This window comes from Vicugna pacos, chromosome 24, assembly GCF_048564905.1.
Source record: "Vicugna pacos chromosome 24, VicPac4, whole genome shotgun sequence".
NCBI classification, from domain to species: domain Eukaryota; kingdom Metazoa; phylum Chordata; class Mammalia; order Artiodactyla; family Camelidae; genus Vicugna; species Vicugna pacos.
In genome coordinates this window covers 18,900,679-18,928,192 of record NC_133010.1, presented here as the reverse complement: position 1 = coordinate 18,928,192, position 27,514 = coordinate 18,900,679, and the positions used below count along the sequence as shown (strand labels likewise).

General features: G+C 47.0%; 1 protein-coding gene across 1 annotated transcript in view; it reads left to right on the top strand.

Annotated features, from left to right (window-relative positions):
- LAMA3 (laminin subunit alpha 3) overlaps positions 1-27,514 on the top strand; it is a 200,880-nt gene that overhangs the window by 56,979 nt on the left and 116,387 nt on the right. The window contains exons 9-13 of the mRNA XM_031690290.2: positions 7,011-7,101; positions 9,024-9,155; positions 10,510-10,572; positions 16,338-16,472; positions 26,255-26,392. Of these exons, the coding sequence (XP_031546150.2) occupies positions 7,011-7,101; positions 9,024-9,155; positions 10,510-10,572; positions 16,338-16,472; positions 26,255-26,392 (559 nt within the window). The remainder of the gene's footprint in view (positions 1-7,010; positions 7,102-9,023; positions 9,156-10,509; positions 10,573-16,337; positions 16,473-26,254; positions 26,393-27,514) is intronic.

The following is a 27,514-nucleotide window of genomic DNA, read 5'->3' as shown; positions in this document are numbered from 1 at the left end:
ACAATCTTATGCCAGCAAAATTGGCAACCTAGATTAGAGACAAATTTCTTGACAACTGGAACTTATTAAAACTGATATAAGATGAAGTAGAACGACTGAATAGCTCTGTATAAGCGAAAGAAATTGAATTCATTGTCAAAACTTTCCAACAAAGAAAGTCCCAGGACGCCTAGAGAGTTTCACTGGCAAATTCTATTAAACATTTAAGCAAGAAACACCACCAGTTTTACACAAATTCTTTCAGAAAGCAGAGGAGGGAATGTTTCCCACCTTGTTTGATGAGACTAGTTGTTCCCTTAAATACCAAAACCACAGGCATTACATGAAATAAAATTGCTGACCCATAGCTTTCATGAAAATCATAAATTCAAAAATATTTAACAAAATATTAGAAAACAGAATTCAGCAATATAAGGATAATGCATTATTGACAAGTAAGGTTTACACCAGGAAAGCAAGGTTGACTGAACATTCAAAAAAAAAATCTATGCAATTAACCGTATTGACAGAATGAAAGAGAAGAACCATGTGAAATACCATTGGACAAAAATCAATATCCATTCTATAGTCAAAGCTTTTAGCAAACTAGGAATAGAAATGAATCCCACAATCTGATGAATATTTATGAAAAACCTTCACCTAACATCATATTAGTGATGAAATATTGAGCTTTTTCCTTCTGAAGATTGGGAACAAGGAAAGATGCTTGCTTTTCACTACTTCTGCTAAACAGTGCCCTGGGGGTCCTAACCATTGCATAAGATAAGGAAAAGAAATAAAAGGTATCTAGATGGGAAAGGGAAAAGTAGAACTGTTTCTAATTGTAAATCACGTGATTGTTTCTGTTAAAAATCCTAAGGAATATACAAAACAATTACTGAAACTAATAAATGAATTTAGTAATATTGTAGGATACAATGATAATATATGAAAACTAATTGCATTTTTATACACTAATAGCAAACAATAGGAAAGTGAAATAGAAATTCAATCAAAAATAATGTCAAAGAACAAAATGTTTAGGAATAAATTTAACAAAAGACATACAGACTTCTATATTAAATCTAAAAGACATTGCTGGGAGAAATCTAGAAAGACCTAAATGCATGGAAAAATGTAACATATTTATGGATTGGAAGACTCAGTATTATTAAGATACTAGTTTTCGCCAAATTCTCTAAAGAGTTAAAGCAGTTCCCCCCCCCTTTTTTTTTTTAAAGAAATTGCAGGTGGATTCTAAAATTTATATGGTTATGTAAACGACCTAGAATATCCAAAGCCCTCTTAAAGAAACAGAATAAAGTTGGAAGACTTATTTTGTCTCACTTCAAGACTGACTATAAAGCTACAGTAATAAAAACTTATGATGCTAACATAAGGCTAGAAAAATAGATCAATGGAACAGAAAAGGGAGCAAAGAAACAAACCCAAGCTTACATGAACATTTTATTTTTGATTAAAATACCAAAGCAATCCAATGGCAGAGGGTGGGGAAAGAAGAGAAAATCCTTTCAGCAAATGGCTCTGGAGTAACTGGATGTCTATATGGGAAAAAGTCAACTTTGACTGCCCCCCCACCTCAAATCTAAATTGATTTGGATCAGACCTAAAGTAAAGTTAAAAACTTAAAACTTAAGGGAAAAATATAGGTGAATATCTTTGTGATTCAAAGATGAGCAGAGTTTTCTTAGGTCACAGAAAGCAATAACCATGAAAAATTGACAAATTAGACTTCATCAAAATTAAAAACTTCTGCTCACAAAAGGCACTGAAGAAAATGAGTGTGCAAGCCATGAATGGGGAGAATATATTTATAAAACATAAATCTGACAAATGGTTGGTATCCAGGATGAATAAAGAACTCGCATAGCTCAATAACAAAAAGACAGATAACCCAATAAAATTGCGAGAGATGTGAAGAGCCACTTCACAAAAATGTATATGTAAATGGCCAATAAGCATACAACAAAGGGCTTAACATCATTAGGCATCAGAGAAATATAAATTAAAGTTACGATGATTTGCCCCCGATTTTGGTGAGGACGTGGAGCAGCCATACCTGTCATGCACTGTTGGCGTGAATGCAAAGTACAACCACTTTGGGGAAATGTCTGGCAGTTTTTTAAATAAAACGGAACCTAGACCTACCCCATGACTCTCAAATTCCACTCTTAGGCATTTATCCATGAGAAATGAAAATGTACCTTTAGAAAAAGCTCATTTATGCACAATAGCCCTGGACCGGAAGAAGCCCAGATATCCATCGACAGTAGAATGAGTGAACACATCTGGCTTATTTGTACAGTGAAATGCCAACGAGCAATCGCGGGCAACAAGCTACCGGTGATGCAGCAACGTGCAAGAACCCTAACAGCGTCGTGCTACGTGAAGGAAGTCTTCCCCCCAAAAAGAAAAATACTGATAGTAGGAAGACCGTTTAGATGAAATTCTGAAACAGGCAAAACTAATCAGTAGTGGGGAAAAGCAGAGCTGTGATTGACACTTGGAGTTGGCTTTGGGGATTGACTGGGAAGAGGCAGGGGGACACTTTTAGGGTGATGGTATTGTTCTGTATCTGGAGGTCTGGGTTTCACAGATACATGCATTTATTGTAGCTCAGTGAATGTACAAGTAAGAGCTTCACCCTTGTATATAACTTTTACACTGAAAGAAAAAAATTAAACACATTAAATTCCAGTTAATTATATGCATGCTACTGTATAGCACAGGAAACTGTATTCAATATCCTGTAATAAGCCATAATGGAAAAGAATATAAATAAGCATATGTATATATATGTATAACTGAATCACTTTGCTGTATGCCAGAAACTAACACAACATTGTGAATCAACTATACTTCAATTTAAAAAATTACATGCATGCTAAAATATTTAGGGGAAAGTGATATCTGATTGCAATTTATTTTGAAATGCATGAAAAATAAGATGGATTAGTGGAAGGAAAGAAGGATGAGTAGATGGATAATTATGTGAAAAGACAAATATAGTAAAATGTTAACGAGTAAACTCTTGTACAGGGGGCATAGGCGTTCACTGTGAAATTTGAAATTTTTTGGTAATAAGATATTGGAGGAAAGAGCAATGAAAGGAGGAGGCAAGGACATGACATTTTGGGATTGATTCCTTGATTTCTTTTTCTTCGATGAAATATTGCTGCTCTTAATTTTAACGCTGAAGATTACCCAGGTTGTTTGAGATGATGCTTGAAGATGCTTTATCTCCATTAACTAAAACAGAGTCTTCAGCTTCTTCCATGGAGACACGACATCTGATCTAAGTCTTGAGCTGTTTGTGTTCCTGATGTGTTGGTCTCACTGTTTCCAAACTGCTTGTTTTCTCCCTCTTTCCCACGTGCATACACACACCACACAAGGCTAAGAGATGGGATCCAGAAACAGATGGAGCACATATGGCTACGTTCCCTCCTGCAATAAATCCCACGAAATGACAGGAACGATAGGAAAACAAGCGAAACACTCTCCCTACAGAATCCACAATAGCATAAAAAATAAGAAAGAGTGTCATCAACAAACCAGCAGTTTCCAGAGACTCCTGAAAGACAGAACGCAGAGGCAGATACATGCAGGGGAGCACAGCTGTGATGGCTGGAACAATTTGGAGCTGCTCCAGGAGGCAGCAGATAGAAGAAGTTAACTGTGGGGCTGTTTTCAAACCTAGAGAACCTTATTGAAGTTGATAAAGGAAGACCTACATGGAAAAGCCTGATATGTTTCCAGACTCAATATTATAAATATACCATTTCTCCAAAGTTAATCTATAAATTCAAGACAATCTCAATCAGAATTCCAACAGGATTTTTAATGAAGATTGACAGGCTGGTTCTACAGTTCTTATCGATAAAAGAATACATGAGGCTAGACAAATAGTTTAGAAAAACGAACAATTATAGGGGAAATTTGTCTTCTCGGATATCAAAACCTACCATGAATCTGTATTAATTGAGTGTGGACTCAGTGTAGAGATAGGTAGTTTGATAAAACCTAGTAGAGAATCTAGAAACAAATTCGTGTAGCTGTTACAATTTGGTTTATGGCGTTTCTGATGGAAGAGAATGATGGATATTACATAAAAGATGTTGAGATCATTGGCTCTTCATTTGGAAAGAAAATGTAACTCTGTCCTATGACATATACGGAGGGACACAGGGAGTCTCGATAGGAAGGGAGGAGAGGGGCGCTGCTCCAGTAGGTCAGTTGGTTTGCTGAGCTACGAGGTGATGCTTCAAGATGAAATGTGAGTTTGCTGGTGGACATGTGTACTGTACAGCAAGGTCTGCCTATCAGCAAGCCAGTTGTTATGCAAATATACTGTAGACTGGGTAGCTTAAACGATAAACTATTATTTCTCACAGTTCTGGAGGCTGTGAAGTCTGGGATCAAGGTACTGGCAGATCCTGTGTCTGGTGACAGCCCTCTTCCTGGTTGGCTGATCCGTTCTCTTGTATCCTCACACTGAGGGGAGCAGAGAGAGAGGAAGTAGACTCTTCTTGTAAGGGCACTAATCCCATTATGAGAGCTCCATCCTTACGACCGGATTACCTCTCCAGGCCCCACCTCCAAACACTTTGGGGATGGTCTCCACGGATGAACAGGGGGAACACAAACATTTATTTATTCCATGGCACCAGCTCATCTAGCTGTTTCCCTCCTTGTCTGGGCAGTGCTGGTAATGGGAGAATGATGAAATATCTGCCGTCAGTCTGGGCAGGTGGCTGAAGGTGGGGATGTCACAGGCAGGCTGAGCCTGGAGATGGGCAGGTGGCCACGCTGCTGGCGTGTAAGAGCCGGGTGGCTATCCTGCAGGGCCAGCGGTGATCAGAGATGGCTGTCTTCTCATCCAGTATTAATTTCATTTTTATTTGTTGTGTTTACTATTAAAATAGTTGGTTTGGGGGTATGTGACATTTTAACTAGAGTGGTCAGTTCCTGGCGATGTGGCATTTGAGTGAAGACCTGAAAGAAGCGGGAGAGTGGGCCAGGCATCTGTCTGGGGGAGGGGACGGCCGGGCAAAGGGCCTTGAGTGGGAGCAAGGGGTCTGTGTGGCTGGAGGGGAGTAAGCAGGGGTAGGCGAGTCGGAGGGGGTCACAAAGGGTGGATCATGTTGGCCTTCAGATGGGGTATCAGAGGGGGGCCTCCTGGAAGACTTTGGCTGACGAGAGGACTAGCCCATAGTCTCCTGGTACTGGAGGTTCACAGAAGCGGAAGCCAGCAACAGTGTTGTAGGTGTGGTCAGGGAACTGAGAGAAAGAGAGGGAAAGAGCCAGAGAGAGATGAGATTTAACTGAAGCTTGAGAAGCAGTTTGGAAAAGTTCTACTTGGAGGAATTAGGACCTGAGAATTATCAGAGCAGGGCCTGGGGTTTCTGGGTGGGTGTTCCTTAGAAAGCCTCTCTCGGTGATGCCACAGGAGAAGGGGTAGGTGGGCGTGGGCTGCCCTCCTGCTTCGCTCCCATTGGCCCCCACCCTGCTCTTTCGCTTGGACAACTGAGGCTTTCTCTTCTCCTGTTAAGTGTCATACAGATTCAAATTCAGGCTCCCCCTCCTCCCAGCGGAACTGCTTCCCCAGTGCCTCCAACGTAGTAATTATGGAGCCACTGCTGTCCTTGAAGCTCCATCTGGCCTTGGTCCAACCATGACCTTGGTGTCCATAGACAAGTGGTGTATCTTGCCCTCAGGTGGTGCAGGTCCTAGAGAGTCTCCTGAAACTTGAAGGCAAACCGCAGGTTTGGTCACTTGTTGCTGCTTTTTGTGATTTAAAAATACAGCTTCTCTGTGGCAGTTGCTTCATTAATCAAACCCTGTGGTGAAGGGTAACCACTTCCGAGAACTTGTCCTCTTTTTCTACTCCAGTGGGAAACAAATTGGAGCCCAGTTTAACCGATGTCCTCTGTCTATTATAAGTCATGGTGGCAAGCCGCAAAGTTGAGACATTATTTGGCATTTGATGGAAGGGAGGGTGGACTCCAGCTGTTTCTTATTTGCCCAAGATGTTTGTGCATGTAAATATTAAGTCAGAGAAGTGGCCAGTGTGGTTTTAGACCTCAATGTTAAAGCGAATTCAGATTTTAGCCCACAGGACAAGGGAAGGAGTGGTAATAAATAAAAGTCTGAAATGAATAAAATCATCTAAAACAGGGGAGAGGATACAGAAAGGGTCTTTGTTCTCCTGAGTTTCTATGCAGACTTTGTGAATCAAAGTGTGTTATGTATTTTCTTTTTAGCTTCCTATTGCCTTTCCTTTCATTAATGGAGGAACACTGTCCTCCTAATTGTTTCCAAATTAGAAAGAGAGGGAGAGGCAGAACTGAGCTAGATCCATAGTTTATAGTTTTTCGAAACTGATGATGCATGTTGGGTAATTTGATTTTGTGGTAATTACCAGGATTAGCCGTGAAATATAAAAGGCTGCCTTGTACTTTAAAATGAGCTCTGTGTGTGAGACCTATGCCTACATGTTCCATTCCCATAACAGAAGTGTTTAGGAAATGGTTTCAGACTAAAGCACAGATAAAATTGGAATGATGAGAGAGGAGGATCTGCATATACAATTTTTTCCTGAATTGAAGAAGATAAAAATACACACATGACCCTTTATTCCTTGGGTTAAACCTAACGGTGCTGTATCACCCATTCATCACTACTGAATGAAGCTTTGAAGAGTGGTCCTCGTGGGTTTCTTCACACTCCAGTGTCAGGTGCTTCATTAAGTGGTAGAGGGGAAAACCTGGGCCGTCCAGTTCACCCAACTTACCCTCGTTTCCTCTTCTGATGGGAAAAAAATTCCAGAGGCACATCAAGCCAGTGCCCTGTGGTAAATCTTGGAGACTCAAGGTCAAGATCAGTGTTGTTTGTTTTTTAAGTGACTTTGACATTTCAATTGTATATGACAGAATTATTTCTCGGGATGAATAGCACAAAGTATGATTTCTCCAGTACTCTTCCCTCTAAGTTTGTTTGTTTCTTTCTAGCATAACACAGCTGGTGTAAACTGTGAAAAGTGCGCTAAGGGCTATTACCGCCCTGATGGCGTTCCGGTCCGCGCTCCCCACGGCTGCATCCGTAAGTTTCACTCCGACTTGCTGTGGCTTAGACTTTAGGGAGGTCATCGGGCTAAATTCTGATTGGTCAGTAATTCCCTTAGTTTTCTCTCTCTTCATATTATTGGGTCTACTCCTTACTAACTGTGTGACCTCAGGCTGTTACATAGTCTCTCTGAGCATCAGATTCCTTATGTATAAATGGAAGCCATAATCTGTTCTCTAATATTAAATGAAATGCCAGCAAACCATTCAGGAAAATACTAAGCATTGGGCCTGTCACATACTCAGCCTGCAACAAGTGTTTTCTGTTGTTCCGGCATGTTTATGATCGCCAGTGATTTTAGATCTCATCAGAATTAGCATCAAGACAACACAGGAGTGATTTCACGAGGATTTAATAATAGTCATAAAAGTTAAAATAGTTACGCTTTATTGACCACTTGCTATGTGCAAGGCATTGCCTACATGATTTCACAAATGTCTTATTTAATCATCACAACAAATAAGATACTAAAGTATTATTCTCATTTTTAGATATAGGGAAATCAAAGGATCCAAGTAGTTAAATATTTTGGCTCAGGTGACAGAACCACCAGCTGATTGATCCAGGGTGGTTCACATCTGTCTGGCACTGTTGTAGCATACCATACTGCACCCATTATACAGAAAAACGCTACTGGTTTTTTTTTTTTCCTGTGGAATTGTCAGTCGTAGGTCAGATTATGGACTATGTCCTACATGTGTAATTTATTTGGTTCTTTTATGTTCTCTGGCTGTTACATTTAGAAAGCAATTCCAGTCCTGAAATTGATTCTGTGCCCGCCTTCTCCCCAAATTCATTCATCATGCCATTAACGTTTGAGGGCATCAAAGTCCAAAGAATGTGGAAACTCTGATTTGTTTCTCCCCGGGGCATCTTAGTTGTGAAAGGGGTGTTCCTGTTTTCTCTCCGTCTCCCACATCATCCCATTAAGTGTGTGTTTCACTTTTCATGTGCCCGCAAAGGATGGGCTCTGGCAAAGGAAAACAGGACCTTGTGAATACAGTCATGCCTTGTTAGGAACCTCAGTGTTCCATCACTTTTCTAGTTTCTTTCTTCATCACTGAAGTGGTCTCATGGAGAAATTAGAGGCTTAGCATAAAGAATCCACAGGACACACAAATCCTAAACAAATTAAGCAAAGGACAGCAGGAGAAGCCAGGCTGGGGGGATGCTTGGTGCTCAGGACTTCTCCAGCCTCCCAGTTCCTCACAGGACAGGAACTCAGCTCAGCTAGGACAGTATTTTCACTGCCCAAGGTAAGGACTTTTGCCCGGTCAAGGGAAGCTCCCAAGTGAGGGGGTTACCAAACGTCTTACACCCCAGGTGTGTCCCTCTGGAATGCAAACCTCATAGTCTTGTTGGCTGCAAAACTGCCTTCAGTAAGCCGCGTCCCTAGGTTGTAACATTTGGGCGATGGGAACAATCCTACTGTGCTGTCCGCAGATTCTATGTCAAGTCTAGGCATCCCACACTTGGGTCCACGTCACAGCTGTGTAATGGTGACCACTGTGTGGACATTCATAGTTGGCTCATAGCCGGGAGAGGCTGTGCCCACCAGACCTGCCAGGAGCTGCAGCGCACGCCTGCCCAGCCCCTCGATGGTGGTCTGTGCGGGCTTTGCCTCCTGCACGGTATGCTAGGTGGTGAGCAGTGTCATAAACCACATTCTTGAGAACGTCTCAGTGTGACTGCTCATTCAGGTTGGTCTCTGAGGGCCTGTGGGCTTCGGTCAATGCAGACCATCAACCAGGTGTGAAATGGAAACCAGGCTGTGCCCTTTCAAGATTAACCGTAGACCGGTGATAAAGCATTCGACATTGCCCGCGAAGTATTAGGATGTATTTGCTTTACGAGGTGCAGCGAAGGACTGACCCTTTGAAATCTGGGATTCCTCTTAGCCTGCAGCTGTAACCCCGAGCACGCGGACGACTGTGAGCAGGGCTCAGGCCGCTGCTTCTGCAAGCCGAATTTCCGCGGAGACTACTGCGAGGAGTGTGCAGCCGGATACTATAATTTCCCGTTTTGCTTGAGTGAGTACCAGCTGCGGAAGGAGGGGCCTCGCTGCTCAGCACACACCTGGGCTTTGTGCTTCAGTGCCCTGGGGCGTGGCAGGTGGGGCTGGGGGGTGGTGGGGAACGGGCCAGGAAGGTTGTATTTGTGTGAAAGTGTTCCCCAAAGTTTGGAACATCAAATCTATGTGAGTAAGTTTCATAGTGTTATTTATCTCCAAAGTGTTAGACTGTACCATAGGCATTCCCATCTCAGTAGGTCAAAGGGTCACATGGTGGCAATTTCAACTTAATAGTAATCTGTGTGTGTGGTTTTTCTTCATAAACCTAGAAGAGATGTTATGGGCTTCCAGATGTTCGTTTGCATAATGCAGTGTGTGTCGTGCTTCCAGTGGCCGGGGAGGGTGTGTCTGCTCTTCCTCACAGTACAGTAGGCCCCCACCTCATCCGCCTGCCATGACCTAAGTGAACAGATGTCTCAGCATCTCAGAGAGAAAAACATAATTTGTTAGAAACGCTCTAGAGCATGAAGCAGGAGAGTCTGTGAAACCAGCTATGCAGGTTGTGACAAGAGCCGTGGTCCTGTTTGTTCTGCAGTAGTGTAAAAACTGGACTATGGTGTTAAGACAGAGAAACACTGTTTCAAGACGAGCCACCCCCCGTCCCCCATAGCTGCATTAGTTCCTGCCCATTCCCACCTCACAACTCGACCATCTCAGGAAAAGCGTGTTGAGTCGTAGGGCTATGTGGGCAGGACATGGTGTCACCATCTGTCCTGGCTCCCACTTGCTGTCCCAGGGTCATTATTAAACTGGCACCCATTTCCACTGTCAAGTATCCCGGTTTGGAGGATGAATTATTTAATTACCTTATATTGAAAGGAACTGATTTTTAAGCCCAGAGTAATCCTGAATCAGAGCTTAATCAATTTAGAATCCAGAACACAACATTGTAAATCAACTATATTACAATTTAAAAAATTCAGAATCTTTAATTATTGAATGGAGCCTGAGCAGAAATTGCATTTGCGGACGCAAAATTTTAGGGAAAACAACTTGAAAGAAAATAGGTTTTAAAAGCTAGTCTCAATTTTACATTAAAAAAAAAAAACCAGTAAAGATGCTAAATACGCCCAGCTCAGCCCTGCTGGACGGAGACTTAGCCACTGTGAGCACAGAACACCCGCTTCTGCTCATGAAGGCACAGATCCGGATGTCTGACCACCCTGGTTTCTATTCCTGATGCATTTTAAGTGTAGTGATACTGTCTTTCTTTCCATTAGTCCACATGCTGCGTTCCACTGAGTTAGAGAGGGCTGCTTCCTAGTTGGTGCCATTTAATGTTTTGCTTTATTGTCTCCTTCATCTTTTTCTAGGGATTCCCATTTCCCCTATTTCTACTCCAAGTCCAGAAGGTCCCATAGCCGGAGATATAAAAGGTGAGTAACTTCTCTTTCGGTTTAACTGCAATGAGACATATTATGCTCCGTGTTCTTTACCTGCTTCCTATGCACATGGCTGTGTTCAAGTTCAAATCGTCCTTACTGGACCATGGCGGGTGCCTTGCAGGGGTGTCTGTTTGGGCTTCTCCCATCCCATCATTCTCTACTCCAGTCTGAGTGTGCAGCGGCCCTCCTGGATTAAGGGAGCTAAGCAGAGCTTGGACTGTATACCACTAGTTTGTTCAAAAACCCTCGGTGGCAGTCAGTTGCCTGCTGTGTTGTTTGCTTCTCCGTAAAGAGACCCTGAGAAAGGAACTGAGTGCAAGCAATTTGGGAGGTGACCCCAGGAAACACCAGTAAGGGAGTGAGCCCGGGACTGAAGGGAGTCGTTACGAAGATGCATTGGCAAGCAAGGTCCTACTGCAGCCCCCCACGCTGCTGCCCTCTGAGCGACTCTGGGAGAGAGCAGCGAACTTGCTCAGCATCATCCCAGCTGAACAGACAACTTCACTTACCTGGGTGGAGGGCTGCTTCTGGGACATTAACTCTCTGGCACTTTGAACTGGGCCTTCAGGAGTGCTGAGGAGTTCTTGCAGCCAGAAATGTACTCAGGGCAGGGAGTGGCAGGGGTGGGCAGGAATCAGTTTTTGAGTTCCGGTTCTCCGGCAATATTGTAGCTCTGAGGGTGGGCTGGAGGCAGCACTGGCCATCAGGGCTGTGGAATAAATAAAACCGAGAGAGAGGTTACAGAAGGTGAGGTTTGCAAATGTAGGTAGGTTGTCAGGGACATCCTCTCTGAGGAGACAATGGAGCAGGGACCTGAGCTCTGCAGGTGTCCATGGGCATCCAGACTCAGGAAAGAGCAAGTGCAAAGTCATCCGGGCAGGACAAGCCAGGGGTGTTCACTGAACAAAAAAAGACTGGATGTGTGAAAGCAGAGTGAAGGGAGGGGGTGAGGAAGGGCTTCCCGGGGACCAGATCGTAGGCCCTCGAAAGGCACTGCAAAGACTTAACCTCTGCTCTGATGAGCTGGAGCCATGCGGAGTTCAGCACAGGGAAACAACATTGCATTAGGATCTTTGTGGTGACTGCTGAAAACCAGCTATGGGAGAGAGGAAAAGATGCGGGGAGGCCATCACGGTGATCCGTCAGGAAGGAATGGTATCAGTGGAGACGACAAGAAGTGGACAGATTGTGGATGTTACCTGAGGATAGAGCCGGCAGGACCTGCTGGGGGCTCGCTGGACAGACATGGACTGTGAGAGGATGAGGGGACTCTGAGGTGACTCCACGGCTTCTGGGTGGAGCAAGCAAGGAAGACTTGCCATTTATTGAGCCTGGAAAGGCTGTAAAATAGGAGAAGGCAGAGCGCGTGGACCGGCTCAGGGAGGCGCAGGCAGACCAGGTGGTGGGGGCGCGTGGACGCTCCCTTCTGTTTTCTTTTTCCTTTTGTGCAATGAGATTCAAGGTCGGGGGCAGAAAGTGGGGATGGGGGGAGGCCTTGGAGTTGAGGAGAGAGAAGGAATGAAAGGGTCGTCCTGGAACGTGGGGGAGTGGATGGGCTTGGGGAATGCCGTAGGCTTTGGGGGCAGCACAGGGCACACCTGAGGTCAGCTCCTATGTGACCCAGTTTCCCCACCTGTGCTGTGTCCTTCAGCCTGCTGCACCCGGCTCCTCTGAGCAGACCACATGTGGGGTGTTGTCTTGGGGACAGCAGACGTGCTTGACTTGCTTTCCAATCCCCACAGTACCTGCCATGGTCTCCTGCCCACAGTGGGCGTCAGCAGGTGCTCCCTAAAATGTTTGTTGTTTGGCGAGGCTGGAACTCAGCTTTCGAGCCTTGATTACAACACACATCTCTGGCTTCCTTCCACAAGCATGTTTTAAATCTTCCATTGTGGAAACTGGTCTGTTTCCAGTAACCCCTTTGTTATCCTGTTCCTTTTTCTCTGCAAGTAGACTGGTGGTGACTTCAGGGAAGGAAATTTAATTGAATGTGAATACATCTGTTACAAAATACTAGGGAATCCTTAGAACAAAGCCTTGAGGAAAAGAGTTTTCAATTAGTGCAATTAGATTTATTTGGGAATTTGAAGGCATAGATATCCAGTTCAATTTGGTTTTCTACCAGTGCATTTTAAAAACACCCAATCTGGGGCCTAACTTCTGGCAGTGAACATTAAAAGCACAAACATCTCAACTAACAGGAGATACACAGCACAGGGTGGCACCAAGTCCCTCCCACCCCTGAGAATCTGAGTTCATTAAGGCCTATTGATGTTTCCAAGTCTTCTAATACAGTCGTGCTTAAACAGGGCTGTGTTTTAGAATCCCGTGCTTTTACCAAATGTAAATTCCTGTGTTTCTCCCTCAGATCTTAATCTAGATTTCCAGGGGTGTGGGCCAGGCTGGTATTTTGAACAGATTTTCCAGGTGATTCTGATGTATGTCCCTTGTTAAGAGCCACTGCTCTAGTTAGTAGGAATTCCTATTTAGTGGTTGGCAGACTTTCCTGTAAAGATAAAGATAGTAAATATTTTCAGCTTTGTAGGTGAAGTTGCAAGTACTCAACTCTGCTGCGGTAACATGAAGGGAACCAGAGACAATACGTAAATGAATGAACTTAGCTGTGCTCCAGTGAAACTTTATTTACTAAAGCAGGGATGGATCTGGCCCTCAGGCTACAGTTTACAGATCCTGGGATTAAGTTAGCATCTCTGAGTTTGAGATTCCACACCCAGGCAATGACGTTTTACCAGGAGATTCCAATGTGCAGCCAAGATGGAGAACTACTGTTCTAGGAAATCCACAGGCTCAACTCCAGACGCCTGAAGCAAAGGAGACTTGAAGCACAAAGAGAACGGTTTTGCGCGTCGGAATGTTTTTAGTTTTTTTTGTTGTTGTATTTCGTGACTCTAGATATTATTTGGCTTTTCTGGGTCCAAGTGATCATCCACAACCACGTAACATTTATTTTAGGAAGTCAACATTTCATGGACACATCTTCTCTTTTTGAAAATGACAGAATGCACAAAACACTCGCTCTAGAGGGGCCCGGGCCCATGGGCGTGGGCACACTTCTACGCCTCTGAGTTCAAACAAAGAGTGGTGACAAGGGGATTCAGCAGGTTCAGAGCAACTCTAGGCTCTTACTTTAGGAGATTGATGCCGTCTTGGGATGATTGTGTAAGGCGGCCCGTTTGGCCTGAAGACATGGCCGCCTGGAGGTTTCTTGACAAATATCACGGAAAGGTTTTGATTTCCGCAATCACTTTGTAAGGGCTACTTGCCCTTGCCAAAGCTTTGAGTCAGTGTGGTCGGGGCTGGGCCCGTGCTAATGACTGGGAACTCCGAGAATTCGGAGAGGCTGGAGACGGCTGGCTGTCATGTGCCTTCCTGCTGTGTCCCTCCCTGTCCTCCCTGGGCTACGCTACGCATTTCATCTGCCTGGCAGGGTAGGGCCGCTGCTGTTGGCATGGAAACCTGCCAGATAAGACTTGTAGAGGGACAGGTGAGTTCTGGTAGCTTGGCTTGGAGGCTCTGTGTAGATGCCACTAAAGTGGAATTCGAGGAATGATGTTTACTGAAGAGAATGGTCATCCTGAATGTATAACATATTCTTCATTCACTGAACTCTTATTAAGTGCCTACTCTGTCCTAGGCATGGCCAAGGCAGCTGTCTGCTCACAGTCCCTGCCCCATGGACGCTGCCACGCCTGCAGAAGACACGTGGGCCAACAGTTAGAATAGCAGGAGTTAAGGCTGTGACCGGCCATGGGAGCAAACAGGAGGGGCAAACTTACAGCCTTACTGAAGGGATGGAGGGAGGGGGGAAGGCAGGAAGGCAGGCAGGAAGGAAAGAAGGAAGGATGGAAGGAGGAGTGGGAGGGAGGAAAGAAGGAAGGAAGATAGTAGAGGTTCTGCAAGGGCTTCCCTGGACCAGGAGGAGGAGGCCTCTGGGCCGAGTCTTGGCACATGGAGTCGGGCAAGTGGAGGGGCAGCTAAGAGAAGGCATGAGGATGGGGTGGGGGATGGCAGGCGGGTCACTGGGACTGAGTCACCAGGTCGGGGAAGAAGTGGGAGAAGTGAGTCTTGGGGGAGGGAGAGGAGAGGATCAGGACCAGACCAGAGTGGGCAGCAGGGCTCAGATGCACAACCGCACCCCACCTAAGGGGGCGTCACAGCCACTGAGGGCGTTACAGATTGTGTATATGGTGAGCGATTTTACGCAAGTGACAGGGAAGCATCTTGAGGAAGGGACACCGTTTTCTAGTTTGTGCTCAGGTTCCACGTGGGCTCTGGCAGCCTGGAAGATTTGGCAGGGTCTCTGTATCACAATGTCAAGGACTTTGGATTGTGCCCTGAAGGAGTTGGGTCACCGCTGAGGGATTGAAACTGGAAAGTGATACGAAAAGACTGGTGTTTCAGGAAGATCATTCTTGACACCAGTATGGAGAATAGATTGGAAGAAGCAAGATGGGAAGTGGACAGCCTTGTTAGGAGGCTCTTGGAATAATCCAGGCAAACAGGGTTGAGGTCCTGGAGGAAGGTTCTGGAACTCTGGAAGAGAGGAGGATTCCAGACACTTTCTTGAGATATAGGCACTGTGATCTGGTGATGAGGTGCGGGAGGGGAGCGGAAGGAGAAGTCAGGGGCCTCGGAGGTGTCCAGCTCCAGCGCTGTGTGGGAGTATTTGCAAGATGAGTTAAAAAGTGAATTCAGAAACAAATTTAAAAATGCATTGGTACTAAATGCCTTCTGTTTACAAATGGTTGTAAATTGGGATTCCTTAGACTTCAATACCAATGTAAAGTTCAAGCCTCTCACTGAATCCCAGTGCCTGGGTTAATGCCCAGACTGTAACTGACAGTAAACCTCAGCATTTCTGTGACCTTCTCAGCCTGCGGGGCCGTGGCACTGGGAGCTTGTGTGGCAGCTGTGATGGATGGTCAGGGTGGCGCTCACGCCAGCCTGGGTTCCAGAGCTTCCCTTGTGATGAGCGTGCCCTCGGACACGTCCAGTGCCCTGCTTGTCAAATTAGGCAGCTGTTCGATGAACAAGCTAGAGCAAGTTAGAGATGAGGCAAAGACTGTGAAGCTGTTCTGATTCACCTGATCTTTTTTCTTAATTGTTGTAAAAAGAAAAAAAATTCCATAACTTTGTTACTCACCTTTTACCTGAAAAAGGGCAGAGGGAAGGAGTGGGATTTAGCTAACTTTTCGGACTACCTATTATTTGAACCCTTGTAGAAAATCTTTCCAAAACGCATGAGACTTCCCTTCCTTGTTAAATAGGGGGAACCCAGTCGAATCTTGAAGCCTTTCAGGGTCTTCTTCAAGGGACCATATTGCAGATTTAGGTGTTAATGTTGTTGATAGAAATGTAGATGTTTTAAACGTGAGAATGGCCTGAATATGTATACTAATGTGGGACACACCTTGAACGTGGCTTTTAAAATCAGTTACTGGCGTGTCTTCTTGGCATAATAGGAAGAGGACCTGGCTTTACCCACAGGGGTAGATGCTAAAAGGTTGTAGGTATTTTGCAAACTAGTGTCTACCTTGGACTTTCCTGAGTGACATCTCTGATCTCTCCTGAACAGATGTTTCGCTTCCCCGGTAAGATGTGGTCTTCGGGGTAGGAATGTCTGAGCCATAGATAACTCAGGATCTGTGTCTCCATGTCAGACACCTGGGCGGAGGGAGAAACTCACAAAGGAACGGAGGACGGAGGCCCCTCTGAAAGTGTCTTCTCCTCCGCAGGCTGCGACTGTGACCTGGAAGGCGTTCTCCCTGAAATATGTGATGCCCGCGGAAGGTGCCTGTGCCGCCCCGGGGTGGGCGGCCCGCGGTGTGACGCCTGCCGCTCAGGTTTCTACTCCTTCCCTATTTGCCAAGGTAAGTGGGCAACACGTCCAGGGTGCCCATCAGTCCCCAAGGTCAGTGTCCTCCTGAGGAAATGCAGAGGCTCCTTTGGGCAGAGCTCTGCCTGCAGTTTCATAAATGAGCCCCTGGCTGACATAGGTATGTTACGTGTGACTGCCCTCCTGGACCTGCCACGTCACCTCCTTTCTCTTGTTTTTCCTGCCCTGTCCCCCCTGGTGGTCAAGCCCATGGGCTCTGGAGTCAGCGCCTGGGTGCGAGTCCTGGCTCTGGAGAGGAGGTGGTACCTGAACGGTGTTTAGGACCCTGCCAGGTAGACGAGGGGAGGAGGCAGGGTGTTCCAGGGACAGGGAGCAGCACACGCAGAACCACCAGCTCCTCCCTCTCCACTTAGCACCCCGTCCTAGTGAGAGTCACTGAAGCGGGTGGAGGCGGGGAGGGAGGAGCAGGTGGTGGCCCAGGCTCTAGAGCATGACAGGTGTGCAGTAAATGTTGGGCGAACAGCAAATGAATGAATGAATTTGCCCACATTCTTCTCCTCCGCCTCCTCCCCACTGCCTGCCTGTGTTCTTCTCCCAGTGGCTAATGTTGTAGGGAAAACGAGGGGACAGAAAGAAGGAAGACTGAGTCAGGGCTCAGGGCAGGAACTAAACAGAGACAGGGACTCGCTGTGGGTAACTAGGTGCTAACCTGAGTCATGAAGGCTCTAGGCTGGGCGTCCAAGGAGGCTCCCGGGGGTTAGACCCAGACGGCTGCGGTGCATCTCAGGGACAGGAGCGCTGCAATCCTGCCGCCTGCATGGCCATCCTGTGGCGCCCAGGAAGCCAGACGGGACACCGCAGAGAACCTCAACCTTCCTAATCTTCTTCGAGTTCCTATTTGCAAAACCCAGTTGGCATTCAGAACCCAGCTCCAGGGGAATCTGGGAAGTGCTGTTTCTGGCTTCCAGCCTCCGAACGCAGGAGGAGGTTAGCACTGATGCCAAGCGATGTCATCCACGAGGTCAGCCACACTAAGGAGCTGGGAGAGCAGGACAGGGCAGGAAGGACCCGCCTCGAAGCAGGAGACAAATGGCAGAGAATGAGGTTCACATTCGCTATCAACATGGACAAGTTCCTTAACCCCTCTGCTCCTCAGTTTCCTAGTAACAGTGCCCGCCCTGTGACATATCAGGGTCGTGCAGGTTACGTGTGCACTGACGTGTCCGCTCTCAGAGCCTGGGGAGCACACACTTGTATGGCAGCTGTCATTCCGTTAGCCCTCCTTCCTCTGCCCTAGACGTCCCTCTACGTCCCTTTAAGAGCCTGCAGCCCCAGCCCCAGTTGAGCTCCCTGTTTGCACAGATGTCTGTGTGCTTGTGCTTAAAGCCCTTCCTTTTCCTCCTGGCCCCCTGACATCTCCTGGTCACAGACCTCTAGCCTCTGCCCCACTTCTCAGTCTCTGCCTCTCTGGGGCCACAGAAGCTCTCAGCTGTCCCTGTCCAGAGATTCGGTCACCCGGCAGGTGGGAGGGTAAGGAAAGGCAGCGGGTATCTTTTCTTTCTCTGCCTTGACTTCAACCAGAGAAATTGGGTGTTAGAATTTGGGATGCCCAGTGCATTTCCCGTGGAAACGTCTGTACAGGTGACGCTCGCGGTGGAGTTGTGTGAATCGTGCTGGACGTAGAGTCTGTGCCAGGCCGACTCTGGGCTGGTGCGGCTGGCTCGTCCTTGTGCGTGTGTCATTCCTGTGGAATGGTGCAGTTTTGGAGCACGAGGCAGGGATGCTTACATTTCCATGTTAAGCTGGAGGCACCAAGTCTCTCATTGACAAAATGAAAAAGAGCCAGCAGGAGGGAGACGGGATGGAGGCCTGCCATTTCAGATGTCCAGTAAGGGCCAGACTTGGAGGAGCTTATGCTGGGAGTTGGCAAGATCATGAGTAGTGAAGACGAGGTCTGTTCAACAAAAGCAGGACGAGGGTTCAGGGCAGCCGTGTGGCTGGTTTCATCCCCTCCACCAGATACTTACACTGGGTCGACAACAAGGAAGCACTTTCTGGCCACCGTTTGTTTGTTTATAGTGGCCCAATCACATCTTAAATGGAAGCTCTTTGGGGGCAAGGAGTGGACAAGAGTGTCTCGTGTTAATTTTCTACGTAATCGGTCGACATTCATATTGGTTCTGCTTCAGCTGCCATCCTTTTAGCAAAAGCAAAACATTCTTACGGCTGAAAGTGTCTCAGAGGTTTTCCTTTTTTCCTCCTCTGTATCAGCCACAATTCCAGACTCATCCTGGCAGAACGAATTGCAAATATGCCAACCTCATCATTCTCCTGGACAAGGCTGCCTGCTAGCTTGTGCCTTTGTGTTTTGGATACAGAGGTGAAGAGTAATACAACATTTTAAGAATGCTCTTATCCACAGTTCTTTACTTACTAGAACTAGTTCATTTTAAGGTGGGTGGAAAATGTAATGGTATATTTGGGATAAAACAGAGGGAGTTTTCAGAACAACAGAGTAAGGGGACTGTAGACCTTCTTTCTAGCAAAACAAAACACTAACTGGTGAAATTTAAAAAAAAATCACTTAAAGGCTCTGAAAATTATCCTGAGGTCATACAGCAAACGAAGAAACATTTATTTAAGAAAATACAGATCTCAATAAGAACAATGGAAGTCTGTGATGTTTGAGCTCCATTGTCTCCCCTTAACCGTTGCCCCAGCTCTGTGTTACAGATGCTCTGCCCTGGGCAAGAAAACGGGGGTTCACTCTTTTCCAAACTCCCAGTCTGGGGCTACAGTTTCACGCCAGCAGTGGCAGGATGCTGGCATTTCTCATTGCCCCCAGCCCTGTGCTGCAGAAGCTCCATTCCAGGCAGGCTCAGCAGAGAGGACCAGGTCTGTCTTTCCTTACCCAGCCCCCACTTGTATGGTGGAGACTCTCCGCCAGGCACCGCAGGCTGAGAATACTGGGGTCCTGGTCATCCCCACACCAGCTGGCTCATCGAGTAGGGGTTCCAACCTGGGAGGGGCGAGTGGGGAGCTACCACTCTCACCCCCACTGCCTGCTTGGAGAGCAGGAGCGTCACTCCAGGAAAAGCAGGTCCTCGTCTTCAGCGCTAGTGGCGCAGTGATCGATCTTGGTGTTTAGCAATTAAAACGAGGCAAGAGAGCTCTGATACAAGCCAAACAGCAGGGCAGTCAGACGTTTAATACAGAGAATCAGAGTAAGTGCAGCCAAGAAGGGCCTTCCTGGTATCATCGGTCATTCTGGAAGCTAGGAAGGTTTCTTGCATGTGCTAGATTGTGCCCATTCAAGAGTGATCAGAGCAAGATACAGGGCAGACTCAAAGACATCCCCCAAGCTGCACGCAAATGCACAACACAGGGTGGAAGCCTCAGTGGCACAACCTGTAACCAAACACTGACTGGACAAGCTGCTCTGACACATTGCTCAGTAAATTGCAGCAATAACCTGATAAATCCATTTCACCTGAAGATATTTTTATGTCCACATACACTGGATAATTCCTTCCCAAACCTGTTCAAGGGGCAAGAAACCACTATGTCTTGTTTTGTATGAATTATCTCTAGGCCAGGAGCAGGGACCAAATAGATGATCGTAAGGAGCTAGTTCGAGACGCAAACCCTGCTTTATCTTCACTCCCTAGTCTTCTCTTTACTCTTCTGCCTCAAACCTAACATGTTCTGCGACTTGACCTTAAATTTGGTTATCTGGCTCATGTATTTGGAGCAAAAGTGAGAACCAAGCAATAAGATCTCCCAACCCTGGTTGCCTCTGGAAAGTTAAAAAAGCACACCCCCAAAATGTGTATGAAAATCCACTTATTTTGCTGCTAAAAGAAGCCCAGAGGTCCTCTCCTACCATTCCTCCTCTTCTTCTTCTTTTTTTTGGGGGGATAATAATTGTACTGTTTGGTTATTTGTTTTCCAAGCTAAACCCAAGGCGAATTAGAAACATGAAATTAGGGAAGGAAAGTTGCCAAGGCAACAAGCTAACAGTAAAGGAGGAAACAGAAAAGCGGACATGAACCTTAAGAAGTACAGCAGTCTGGGGCCACTAACGAAGGGCAAATAATTTTACCCAACGCAGGAGCTACTGGGAGAGTCACCCTTAGAGTGGGCTAATGAGCACTCTAGTGACCGCTCTGGGTCATAATACAACTGTTGTGTCTAAGTATCTGTTTCTGAAGGAAGGAAGGTATAGAGTATCTTTTAGTAAGAGGACTGTTTTGTGAGAAGACTTTTAAAATGGGAACATTTTGGTGAATCAAGATTCACTTACCATTCTACAATTTCATGGGATGGAAAAGTTGACCTAAACCGGTTTAATGCAAGAAGAATTTGTTGGTTGTGGTTGAGCAGTTCAGGCATATTTGGTTTCAGATCCAGGGGCTCAAAAGATGCTGGCAAGGTCTGCCAAGATTTTCTCCATCTTTCAGCTTGGCTGCCTTGTATGTTGGCTTCATTCTTAGGCCTCAGGTGATGGTAAGATTGTAGCTAACAGCTCTAGGACACACATTGCTATGAGCTGAATTGTGCACCCTCAAATCCATGTGAGGAAGCCCTAACCCCCAGGGTGAGTGTATTGGAGTAAGGAAGTACAGTCATTTCTGGGTATCCTGTTCCTCCACCTGTTCCTCAGTTCCACCGAGTGTGGATGAGGGCGAGAGAAAGCAGTGTTCAGGCATCGGGATTCCAGTGGGGTGGAGGGAGGCTGTAACCTCAAGTCCTGTCTCCGTGGACCGCACCAAAGTACATCTAGCCTCAGAGAACCCACCGCTGCTTAAGAGCTCTTTCCCCAATTTCACTGGACGTGCACCATTGCCTCATTCCGGTGGGGGGTAGAGATCTGCCCTGAAGTTTGTTCTTCCAGATTTGAACCGTTAGGCTCTGGAAGACTTTGGGATGCTCCGACATTCTGTCAGCGATGGTCTCCCTTCTCCAGTGCTCTCCTTTTCTGACAGCTTTCGTAATCTTTTAAAATTTTTTTTCTTAGGGGGTGGCATTGAAGCCAGTGGCTTGAAGCTCAGACTCACTGAAATCTGAACTTGCTCTAGCATCAAGGGCCGACCCAGTATTTTAATCTGTAATCTTTTTTAGATGAAATTGATTGCTTGGCCCATGATTTTATAATCAAATCAGCATGGCCCCAAATGCTACATCAGATGGTCTGCTATGTTCTAGCCAAAAAAATGTTCGTATGACTTTGTGCTCTGCATTGCTTTAAAGGTTTTAAAAGTCTTCTTTAAGAGAATTTAAAAACCCTTCTTAATTGTTCTTGCCAGCTGCAGTCCGGCAAGACTTTATGTTTTGCATTAACTTAATTTCATCCAGACTTCTCTAAGCACAAGGCCGCCTCCTTCTCATTTTATTTTTGACTCAGTCAAGTGCCCTGCAGTTAGTTTTCTTTCTTGTAGGTCAAATTGTAGGTGCGGGGCTGCATGGGAGAGCTGTCCATGTGTACTGAAAGTTTACATGTATGTTGACGCCTGGCTTGGCCACAAAACACATGTTGACTCTGGTAACTTGGTCATTTGAGGGTTTACTGTTCCCTTTTCCTCCTCTTTGTCCCTCATTCCTACATTCCTTTCCTTCATTTTTCTCTTCCTCTTCTTTCCTTCCTTCTCCCCCTTTTCCGGTGCAATTGCTAAGTAGCAACCAGTCAGACCTTGGAACAGAGGCCAGGAGGGTAGGAGTGTGGAAACAGGGGTCCTCCCATGACTAGGAGCTTAAGGCACTCGTGTTATAGCTGCACCCAAACCTCGGTGCCCCAGGGCCCAAACGGTCCCCACCGGAATTTGCTGTAGTCCTTGGGCTTTGGTTGTAGGTCATTCCTTAGAAAACTCCTATACATACTTGGTGGCCCGTGCAAGGTTAGCCTCCTACCTGTCAGCATGTTCTCGTGAATCGCAAACTGGCCCCAGGAAGAGGCCCAGGGCGCTGGCCGCTGGCAGATGGTGCTGCAGGGGGAAGTTTCTGACCTGGGATGCTCCCGGGAGAGCCCTCCCAGCCTTTCCAAGGCGGGAAACAAAACCCACAGGGCTGGGCCAAGTTCTGTGCGGATTTTGCTTTGAACCAGTCCTTTACTTTGTGGTTTACTGTTTGTCTAGGAGAACATTGAGGTGGCTGGTTGGAAGAAGCCTTAAGATTTTCTGTAGATTTGATCTGCCCTCAGCCCCCTCAGCCAGAGAGGGGGAAGGTGGTGGGTACCGTGGAACTGTGGAGGTTGGCTCTGTGGTTCTGAACTGCAGAAGGCGCCAGCCTGCTTTTTCAGCAGAAGGAAAAGCTCTAAAATCACAGGCGATGGGAGTACCCCCGAAACAGTAAGGAGCCCTGTTTACCTTGTAATTTACATGTTGTCTTGTAAGTGAGCGTCTTGGGGAAGAGGGTGGTGTTCCTGGGGGCAGTGCCTCTCACAGCAGACTCAGTGAGAGAATACATATCAATAGAGCCTCAGGGCTGGACCAGGAAAAGGATTTCGATAGTTGTTTATTCCTTCGTTTAACAAATATCTACTTGGCATGTAGTAGGGGCCAGGACTGTGCTTGATGCTGGAAGGTTTGGAGGAGCACAGCAGCCAAAACCCCCGATTCCCTGGACCTTTCTTATCATTTTCCTTTATACTTGTTGGAAACACAGCTGTCTTAAGTAGAAGCACAGAAAGGAGCAGACGAGAAGAAAATACTCCAGAAACTTCGAAGGACCTGGATCAAAACAGAGAGCAGAGTTAAAATATCTGTAAGGCCTTATAGTATTTCCAGGAGTGAGAAAAAGGCCGCCAGCATTGGGGTTTGGGTTTGGGATTTGGCAGCTTTCCTTGATACGGGCTTGAAATGCAAAGGATGATGCCAGATTGAGAAACTCATGGTTTGGGATAATGGACATGTGTTTAAGGCTGCGGCTTTGTTGTCACCTCTGGAGTGTTTCTGCGTCTCCTGAGGCTCCCTGGACAAGCCCTCTGGCCCTGGGAGTCAGTGTTGGAGTCACCCACATTATACTGGCTGGAGCTGCCCCCTCTGTGCTCCAGGCTCCTACTGCTCCCCCGACTGCCTGCACGGGTGTTTTCCTCTGTGCATTCACTTTCCTTTAGAGCAGAATAGCAGAAATAACCTGTGTTAGTCAGAGTTCTCCAGAGAAACAGAACCCGTCGGATGTGTGTATGTATGTATATATGTGTGTATATATATATATACATATATATATATATATATATATATGTATATATATATTTATAGATGTATAGATTTACTTTAAGGAATCGGCTCACATGATTGTGGGACTGGAACCTCTAAAGTCTGCAGGATTGGTCAGCAGGCTGGAGATCCAGGGAGGGCTTGATGCTGCAGCTGGGGTCCTCAGGCTGTCTGGAAGCAGAATTCCTTCTTCCTCCAGGACCTCAGTCTTTTCTCTTAAGGCCTTCAACTGATTAGATGAGGCCCACCCACACTGTGGCAAGTAACCTGCTTTATTCAAGGTCAGCTGGTTTAAATATCAGTCACATATAACAAAACACCATTATAGCAGCATCTCAACAGGTGTTGATCAAATGTCTGAAGCCTGTAGCCTAGATAACATGCAAAAATTAATCATCACGGAGCCCAAGAATGTCTCCCCAGTAATCTGCCCCTAGTTAGGGACTTGATCTCTGCAGACAGGTCGGCAGGGAACCTGGGGCCATGAAAGAACGCTGACCCAGACAGCAGAAGAGCTGAGTCCTTGTCCTTTTGTCTGCCAGGAGCTGGCTGGGGGCACTAGGCATGATTCTTCACCTCTCTTACATTCGGTTTCTAGGCAGTGGTGCCGGGAACGTTGCTTCACACCGTGTGGATAATTCTCCAGCCCTCTTCTGGATTTCTAGCTCATTGTGGTCAGGAAATGTGTGTTTTTCATATTCATCTCCACCCAGTCACCTAGTCACAGTGCCATCGAGCACAGTAGACCTTCATTCAAAGTCTGCTGGATGGATGTGTATACAGTAGGAGGGTGGAATGATGGTAAATTCTCCTGGGCCTGCCAGTCCCTAGCTGGGCCTCTCAGAACAAGTCACATAAACTGGTTGAAGTTCCAGGGAATTTGTAAATGAGGAGACGAGCAAAGTTTGCTTCCAGCAGCGAGTATTTTATGATTCCAACGAACAACTCTGGGCAAACGCTACCATTATCATTAGCAGAGAAGAGCAGTCTCAGAGTAACTCACCACTCATGGGTCTGAGCTGCGTGCTGTTGAAGAGAGCGAAAGCGGCATGGTCTCATCCCTTCGGGAGCGCCGCGCTCCAACGCTTAGCGCCGTGGGGCTTTGCCGAGCCCAAGGACGCCTGCAAGTAAATCACTGGAATTGGCACTTTATCTCATGGATCTTTTCTCTCCCAAGGCCTCAACAAGTGTGGAATGTTTGAAGCCTTGCAAACAGGTTGTGTATATATATATTCTTACTGCATACACCGAATATAAATTTGGAAGTCAGGAATACTAATCCACTGATTCCTATTAATGCAGCATGGGATGGTGTTCAGAGCACCTCCCGAGCACTGGGGGACTCAATGATCACAATGGTGATGTTAACAGGAGTGAGCACTCACTGAGCACTTCCTCTGTGCAAGCGCTGTGCATGATGCTCCCGATGTCTTGTGGCTGCTGATTCTCTAGCAATCTCATGAGGGAGTAGCATCAACTCCAATTTCTAGAAAAGGAACCTGAGGCTTAGAGAGGCTAAGTCACGTGCGTGATTGCATGGCTCCTAAGTGGTGGGGCTGGTGCTTGAATCCAGAAATGTCTGTCTCAGAGACTGAAGCCCTTTGCTGCAGGCTAGTTTGGTGACCTTGGAAATGTCACTTAACTTCTGAACTTCACTCTGTAACAGTGGAATTCAACAAGGTAGCTTTCTCCAGTTCTTAAGATGTGAAACCCTCCAGCTTGGGAGGTCAGTGGGCCATTTCCACTGCTCTCCTCGTCCCAGAAGCAGGTCCTTGCAGAGTGAGTGCTGAGTGATGCTGAGTGAGTGACGCTGAGTGATGAGTGATACTGAAGCCCTGTGGGAGGTTAACTGCAGACACTGGGTGGAACCTGGCTGGGTGGGACGGAGCGGAGAGGGGAATGGCCAGAATCTCTTCTCTCCATCCAAGCGTGTTTTATTCAATATCTTGAGGTGAAAGAAGGAAAACTGGCATGCTTTCCCCATCCATTCCCAACTCTGATGCATCACTTTTTTCACAATTATTCAATTACACTTGACCTTGAGAAACAGAGCACGAGGAGAGGTGGATGGGGATAAAAGAGGGGAGAGTTGTAGGCCAGTCTGGACTGGGATGGTTTGCACTGGATCCCCAGTGGGATGAGGAATTAATGTGGCCCCTCCACTGAGTCACATCCCCCTTCTGCTGTTCCCTCTATCTTCCTCCGATGAGCGAGCACCATTACTGAATGCGAGAAGCTTCCCTAAAGCCCTCGTGCGTGGCCAGCCGGTCTTGCTGAATGTGAAGTTAACAACAGCAAAACAAAACAGAAAAACAACCAGGAGCCCTTACTGATTGCTCAGTATGAGACAGGCACTGTCCCGAGCTCTTTCAAGTGTTATCCTGTTTAATCCTGGCAACAACCTTGTCAAGTAGACGCTAATATTCCCACTTAAGAAAGGGGAAGCTGAGGCTTACAGCAGTTAGGTGACTTGCTTCAGGTTCCAAGTCTGATAAGAGGTGGAGCTGGAACTTGCATTTGGGTCTTTCTGGCCCCACCTCCGTGCTCTTTTCTGGGTCCCATGCCCCACTGCCCTGGGTCTAACTGAGGTCTTTTCACCCAGCCTGCCAGTGTTCAGCCCTCGGCTCCTACCAGACGCCCTGCAACCCAGTGACTGGCCAGTGTGAATGCCAGCCAGGGATCACAGGACAGCGGTGTGACAGGTGTCTCTCCGGAGCCTCTGACTTCCCCCACTGCCAAGGTAGGGAAGACACCAGGATGCCGGGGGGCGGGTTCCCGTCTGAAGTGGGAGCAGCCAGCCTCCCAGAGAAGCCGGCCAACCCCTGCAGACCCACCACTGGTCACCTCTACACTCTTGACCCTAGTCTCCCTGGTTCCTCCCCAATTTTAGTCCATTGAAAATGCTTACGTCAGATATGCATCTTCAAAGAAATCTAAAATGAGTTTTTCCTAAAATTTTTAAGAAAATTTTCATGTGTTATAAATTTGTGTTTCTTGGCTTGCATGTGAGTTCTCTGTATAGCAGTGTGGCAAAGGTGATCCCATTAGCTAAGGCAAATTCCCAAGGCATCGGGGCTTCTCTCTGGTTCGGGGTTGTGGCACCGACGTGGCTGCTCTGTCCATAGTCCCCTGCAGGTGTTCTGACAGGTCACCTTGCTGGTGAGCAGAGTAGGCCTTTGCTGGGTTTCTGCTCCTCTCTCTTTCTGCCGCTGGCCTCCTGGGGGCCTGTGTCATCACACCTCAGCACAGGTCTGAGGGGCCAGGAGTCGGGTGAACTGAGTCTATTTAGTTTGGAAAGAGTGAGGCAAGGAGGAAATGCTGTCCCAGGTCGTCGGTCCTCATCCCTCCGTAGATACAGGAGGTGAGAGTGTGCTGGGCTCCGTGGCACAGGGCACAGACCAAGGACGCCCCAGGAATCCCCTTGTGTGCTCAGTGCCTGCAGCCTCCAGTGGCAAGTAGGTCCTGACCGCTGCTTTCAGGGGAAGGACCCTTTCTCTGCTGAGAAGGAGCTGTTTGTGAAAGGCTGACCCAGACGTTCCATCAGGAGGATGTGGTTTTCTCACAGCCCTTCCTGCTCCTGATGGCACTTGGAGCCTGGCATGTGGAGTCATTTGTCCAGATTGAGTCCCCAGAGCCTCATGGACCAGAATCCTCGAGACCAGGCTTTCTTGCCAGTGGAAACGGTAGCCAGCTGTCAGAGAAGGCTGCTCGCCTTGGAGAAGACCTGGAGGTCCCTGGAGAGGGACGCTGTCCTGGGCTGGGTGTCCTCGCCCCCACGGGCTCAAGAGTGGAAGAAAGTGCCGTGGGAAGTGCTGTGGCAGCCACGGCAGCCTCGGGAGGAGCCAAAGGCTCGGCAGGGCTG